At 36.7% G+C, this 6,545-nt stretch overlaps 1 protein-coding gene and 1 non-coding gene across 2 annotated transcripts; both read left to right on the top strand.

Moving 5' to 3' along the window:
• Window positions 1-1,803: 1,803 nt before the first annotated feature.
• On the top strand, window positions 1,804-1,878 carry Trnas-gga. Its single transcript has one exon. It is a non-coding gene; the product is annotated as a tRNA-Ser (tRNA).
• A 964-nt stretch (window positions 1,879-2,842) lies between these two features.
• On the top strand, window positions 2,843-5,395 carry LOC122525677. The gene is made up of 6 exons (XM_043648598.1): window positions 2,843-2,874; window positions 2,956-3,135; window positions 3,288-3,475; window positions 3,574-3,910; window positions 4,007-4,371; window positions 5,119-5,395. Exons 2-6 carry the CDS (start codon window positions 3,026-3,028, stop codon window positions 5,190-5,192), a joined length of 1,074 nt encoding a protein of 357 aa, XP_043504533.1. The 5' UTR covers window positions 2,843-2,874; window positions 2,956-3,025; the 3' UTR covers window positions 5,193-5,395.
• Window positions 5,396-6,545: the final 1,150 nt, after the last annotated feature.

The following is a 6,545-nucleotide window of genomic DNA, read 5'->3' as shown; positions in this document are numbered from 1 at the left end:
TAATAATAATTTTAATAATTAATAATAATATTCGATATAAACCCCCCTCCCACAAACAACCCATGACCCATTTTCATACACACACACACACACATACACAACTATTCAAAGTAGATGTTCATGCTTAGGAAAGTCTGTAAAATGCTTTGATGATTTCCGACTTTGTTAAAAGCTGCTTGCATTGTTGACAGATGCCTAGGAACTGCTAGTGTTCGGGTGAAATTAGGGCACGTGACCGATTGTAATTGGCGCGCCGAATTAGGTTAGATGCGACGGCGTTTGAGACATGAGATTGGTTAGTATCACACCCTAAATAGGATCGGCCACGATGGTCTTAGTTAGGTGGGAAAGCGCGCGGGGGCCTTAGAAACATATAGGACCGCCGAGCACGCAAGATACATGCGAGTACATCTTGAGGTATGTGGGAGGGGAGATACGTGCGTAGGGCCTTGGTCTCGAAGACACACGCAGTAGTCCAAATCCGGATAGCGAGGGAAAAGTTTTCGTTTCTGAAAATAGAGAGCAACGCCATATTGGCCTTATCTAAGTGACAGCTGTGGTGTTATTTGGGTGTTTTTGTGGTGCTCTTCCAAGCTACCAACGTGTGAGTTTAAGGGTTGTGCAGAGACACATCCATTCGAGGGTTGTAGCTGCAAGGCTACAATCACTTAGATATTGTGCAAGGTCACAACCATTCGAAGATTGTAGCCTTGCAGCTACAACCATTTAAGATTGTGCAAGGTCACACTCATTCGAGGGTTGTAGCCTTGCAACTACAACCATTTAGAGATTATGCAAGGTCACAACGATTCGAGGGTTGTAGCTGCAAGGCTACAACCATTTACAGATTGTGCAAGGTCAAAACCATTCGAGGATTGTAACCTTGCAGCTACAACCATTTAGAGATTGTGCAAGGTCACATCCAGTCGAGGGTTGTAGCTGCAAGGCTACAACCATTCCTTCTACTGAGAGTAACGGTGTTTCTTTACAGTGCTTGTCGGTCTACCAACGTAGGATAGAATTGCATCGGCCTCAGGCTACATCCAAGTTGAGGTTGTTGTGTCGGTATAACGCTTATTTGTAGGACTGATAACGTGTCTAGGTAGATTGCGGTATCTTGAATAGTTGCTGCGGAATCAAAGGTAAGAGAAATTTCTAGCGTAAGGAGAAAAGAGGTCCCTCGCGACGAAATTAGTGCTTGCGTTCTTTCCTTAACTTGTCCATATAATTGTGAGATGCGAAGCACCTCCAGAACAAACTTAAGTAGGCATTCGTGGGGAGATTGGACGGTGGGCCCTGGATAACTCAATGGTTAAGAGCAGTCGCCCGGAAAGCGGAAGACCCGGGTTCGAGTCCCGGTCCAGTCAGTCCAACGGCCCAATTTTTTCACGAATCCTACATTTTGGGGGCTCAGCCGGGATGGAGGTTTGCTTCGTGTCACGCTTCTACGACCGTGCAACAATTAAGGAAAAATAATTAAAAACATCTATCAAAGAGAGGTTAGGCCGACATAAGACGTACAGTGGCGACGTGAACGGTTGGCTGGGGAACTAGGCAGGACGGCGTTTAAGCGCCCAGCAATGCGTTCAGGACGTGAACGGGTTGGCTGGGGAACTAGGCAGGACGGCCTTTAAGCGCCCAGCAATGCGTTCAAGACAACGAAGAAGGATAGATGGTTCAAGGAAGAAGATCTAATGACGAACATTCGGGGTCGAATGTAAAAGTTGCAGGGGGGTAGAATGTGGGATGCGAAGCACCTCCAGACCAAACTTAAGTAGGCATTCGTGGGGAGATTGGACGGTGGGCCCTGGATAGCTCAATGGTTAAGAGCAGTCGCCCGGAAAGCGGAAGACCCGGGTTCGAGTCCCGGTCCAGTCAGTCCAACGGCCCAATTTTTTCACGAATCCTACATAATAAACAAATAATACTTATATATTATTTGTTTGAATAAAGCTTTCGCTTGCCCCGACTTTTCTCTCAACTTCGTGAGAGTTTTTATGCCGAGGCAAGTGTTTATATCGCGTAAAATTGTGTCGATTGATTTATCTATCCTTTCCTATCTCATTAATTTCAAATTGCTTTCAGTCTTATATTCTACAAACAGCTATCAATGGCGGATTTAAATATAGACTAATATCAACAAGGATTTTATGCTGCAAGGCTGTACGATCGGAATCGATCATAGCCGAAAATCGATTGTAACTAAAATACGAGATTTACTATGCGCCCACTAAATCGATAGAGAGTTACTAGTAACTAGCATCCATAACCCCACCACTCGACCGTCGAGTGAGGGCACCCTGCAGGGCACAATACGAAAGACACGCATTCTATTCAACCGCTGGACGCCTACGAGGACACTTGGAAACTAAACACCCCGGAGACAACAAGCGAAAGGAGTATTAGAGAGGCAAAGAATTCATCTGTTAAGACGAATACGTCTTACAGATATACCCGGTGATAGACGTAGAGGAGATATACCCGGTGAGACGTAGAGGCGATAACCCGGTAAAAGACGTAGAGGTGGTAACCCGGTAGTAGACGTAGAGGCGACAATTAACGGTGAGAGATATAATTTCTATTTCTTTCAATGAGATTGACCATCAAGGTTAATCATGACGAGAAGTTGATCACGGACACAATCCGTGATCCATCGTCGTCCATTGTATTAATAACAACCAGGGTTTTTTGCCGCAAGGCTTTTTCCCTGACGAGCCAATAAAGCATTGCACTTATTGGCTCAACCACGTGTTTAATTTAATTCTAATTCACCTTTTCACCCTCCTCATAATTAAGCTTAATCCAATCGCCGGAGGACTCCGTGTTGGAGAAATTTTGGCAAATACAAAGGCTTTTCCCTGACGAGTCTATAAAGTATTGGAATTTTTATTGGCTCAACACTATTTCGTGTTTTTGATTTATTTGAATTAAACCTTTCACCTTTCTCGCAATTAGCTAAACCTAATTGCCGGAGGACTACTCCATATTGGAAGAATCTTGGCAAATACAAGTATCATATTTTGTAATGTTAAATAATGCTGGAGAAATGATGGCAAATTTAAACAGGGACGAGTTGCGTATTATTTTTGAATTTTTGAATGGAATAGATTTGTACAATGCATCTCAAGTTTGTAGGTATAGTAATATAACAAACATTTATATATATATATATATATCTATTTATTTTTGTAATCTAATATTTTAATAATTAATAATACGATAGATACATTTATATAAATACAATAAGAATTGTATGCACATTATAAAAATGTATTTTCTTATTATAGACTTTGGTCAGAAATTGCCGAAGAAGAAAGCAAAAGTAGGGGTTCCTCGTGTCTAATGAAACAGCAATCAAGTCCATGCCTTGATAGTTGGGAATCTTGGAAAACACAATTTATAGACTGTTGCCAAGTTAAACCTTCCTTACATATGTTTTATTGCGGTATTGAATACGGAAAAAAACTTCCAGAAGGTAAACATTTAACCTTATACATTTATATATCGATTAATGGGAATATTATTTTATTTTGAATATTTTCATTTATTTGCTTTTCTTTTTTTTCTTTTAAGGATGTTATTGTGAATCTCTACCACCAAATTGTATCTCGATCTTAGTAAAACACTTTTTTTTATGGTATACTAAAACTTCAATTTCGAGTATTTTTTTTCCCGAAATACCCAATCTACAGACCTCTACGATTACTTTTAATAAACATCCTTGGCATAAAGGAATATATTGCGAAGAATTGAAATGTTTGTTTGACAATTCATTGAGTAACGCCGATCGACTGAAAACCGTATTCGAACCAATTATCAATGACGATTTTCCTACGTCAGGCTGTATAATTTTTATTTACGACATTGCAACCAGCTGTCTATCAAAATTAGCTCTATCTTTACAAAACTGGTAATATATTTAATATTTAATATAGTTTCTCGATAATACATATGCTTCATTTTTATAAGTATAAATTTAAATTAATGATTATTTATTATTATTTAGGTTTCCAAATGGAAAAACATCTATTTTGGGTCTAGGATTAAATGAGTTATCAATTTGTAATTCTAACTATAATTCACACGTATGTCAACACAGTGCGGATTGCGTTGCTATTTTATTAAATGGCACTGATATGCAAAGTTGGATTCTAATCTTAGAAAATGATTCTTCTTATGATGAAGAAAGAATGAAAGAATTCAAAGAGAAAATCAATTTAAAAAAGCACACGATAGGTTTTGGGATCCATGGTTATAATAGTAATTATTATTTCGAATGTCCAGAAAGAGATCTATTTCACAAATATTTTCCCAACGTACCGATACTTCAATTATACGGCGACGAGGCAATGGCAACAAATGAGTTGAAAGGTGAGCAAAATATTCATACAAAATATAACAACAAAATCATTTATTTTTATACGTATTTATATATATATATATATAAATTAATTATTTATATTAAATTAAATTATTATTATTAAATTATTATATTATAAAATTAATATATATGTTATTGGAATAGTGGAAAATCAGGCAATGTTAGCAATACCTCGGTATTATCCACAATGCAAAGTATTTTTCGACAATGTAGGAAACAAGAATTTTTACGGACTTTTCCTAAGTATTGAACATAATAATTAGACATTCTATAGAACACCAAATGCTATTTAGGCAATATTGAAAAGAATACATTATCGGACAACAGGTACACACACATACCCCTCTACATTCAAAACCACGTCACCACACACACATACACACAAAAGAGAGCATGTAACGGGTTGTTGAGATTGTGCGTACCTCTATAAACTGAAACTTAGTCAATGCTGGTGTGTTATTATGTAGGGTCCACTGTTCCTTATCGTATCGGAAGATAAACAGATTTAGAACGATTTAGAACAGGTTTAGAAATATTTTCTATCTTTTTTCTTACTTTACCGGTTTCTTATTTGTCAATCTCAAGAATTTTTAGGAAATGTGAGAGATATGAAATACATTTCCTACATTGTCGAAAAACGCTTTTAAATTGAAAACAATGCCGAGGTATTTCTAACATTGTTTGATTTTCCACTACATGTATATCAGCAAAATTATTTTTACGTATGATTATTTTAGGATTGTATGGTAATTTCTCAGACATTTACGATATGATGCAAAAAGCAGCCTATATGTTGCTTACGTATAATTAATTATATACATTAATCTTGTCAAAATGGAAATTTTGGAAATATTATGAAATTCGATAATAAAATGAACTACACGCAACGAGCTTGATGATTCAAATCGGGAATGAATTTGAAAAAATTCATTAATCAATTCCTAAAATGAATCCTAATATAATTAATTGAATATATAAAAATTATCAAATATACTCTGTTTTTTCTATGAGAGATTTTCCAAAGTAAAACAAATAAAAATTTGTATATTATTGTTTTATTTTATATAAAATAAAATAATTTTCAATAGCTTACGAGTCATTTACTTGTCAAGATTTATACGAAATGTTTAATATATGATTTAATATAAAAATGTTTAATATAAATTACCTTTAAACTATAACCTGTGTAAAAAAAAAAAAAAGAAACTTAATACACGGAAGTAAAATTCGTTAAATAAAATGGAATGAAATAAGTATAAGAAGAGAAAATAGGAAAAGCTAGTAGAGTGGATGGAAAATCGTGAAAAGGGCAAACGATAAGGGTGGAAAAGCTAACTGGACGATAGACGAGCATCCCACTTTGCTCTTTTACAGTGGAGAGAAGAAAAGAACTGGCCTTCAACGACACAAATAAATCCGGGTGCAACCCGACTTTCTGAACTTCCTGCCTTTCTCTCGCACCACTGGACACCCCCCTGACTTTTCTTATTCTTCTTTTTACTTTTTTTACTTTTACTTCTACTTCTTCTTCTTCTTCTTCTTCTTCTTCTTTCTTCTTCTTCTTCTTCTTCTTCTTATTGTTGTAAGATCGAGAAAAGCTTTGTCGAAAGAAGTGCCGGACTATGTACAACGACTCGACCGAGAAAGATCCTTCTTTCTCTTTGCAAACTTTAAAGAAACACAGATCGAGAAATATAGGCTACCGTTTTGAAATTTCTTACGATACGATAAGAACAACAACAATAATAATGTAAGATTTATGTATAATGGTGATATATTTAATGATAATAATAAGGTAGTATTTATTAATGAATACTTAACAAGGTATATTGTTTTTAAGAGATAGAATGGTAAGTATCTATAATCTAAACTAATGCTACGATATACTAAGTGTAACTCTCTACGTCCGCAAACAATCACAAGGAACACCCGAATCCGACTCGTCGTCGCCTATCGTAATCCTTCGCCGTTCCCCGTTGTCTTCCGTACCTCACGTTACACTTTTCCCTCGTCGTCTCAATCAAAAACTACCACAGAACGCACCACCGGTCCTTCCCGTCGCCTATTTATACCCCCACATCCCCTCCATCGTCTCTCGTTGCTTCTTCTAGAAATTTCCCGATCATTCACCATCATGAATAACGGCCTTTTCTTCACCTTAAAA

Source organism: Polistes fuscatus, unplaced genomic scaffold, assembly GCF_010416935.1.
Source record: "Polistes fuscatus isolate 324 unplaced genomic scaffold, CU_Pfus_HIC Scaffold9, whole genome shotgun sequence".
Taxonomy (NCBI): Eukaryota; Metazoa; Arthropoda; class Insecta; order Hymenoptera; family Vespidae; genus Polistes; species Polistes fuscatus.
This window is presented reverse-complemented; position numbering and strand designations above follow the sequence as displayed.

Coding starts and splice junctions, on each gene's coding strand:
- LOC122525677 (XM_043648598.1), top strand. CDS start 3,026: ATGTTAAATAATGCTGGAGAAATGATGGCAAATTTAAACAGGGACGAG. Junction 3,136..3,287: donor AATGCATCTCAAGTTTGTAG/GTATAGTAATAT, acceptor TTCTTATTATAG/ACTTTGGTCAGAAATTGCCG. Junction 3,476..3,573: donor CGGAAAAAAACTTCCAGAAG/GTAAACATTTAA, acceptor TTTTCTTTTAAG/GATGTTATTGTGAATCTCTA.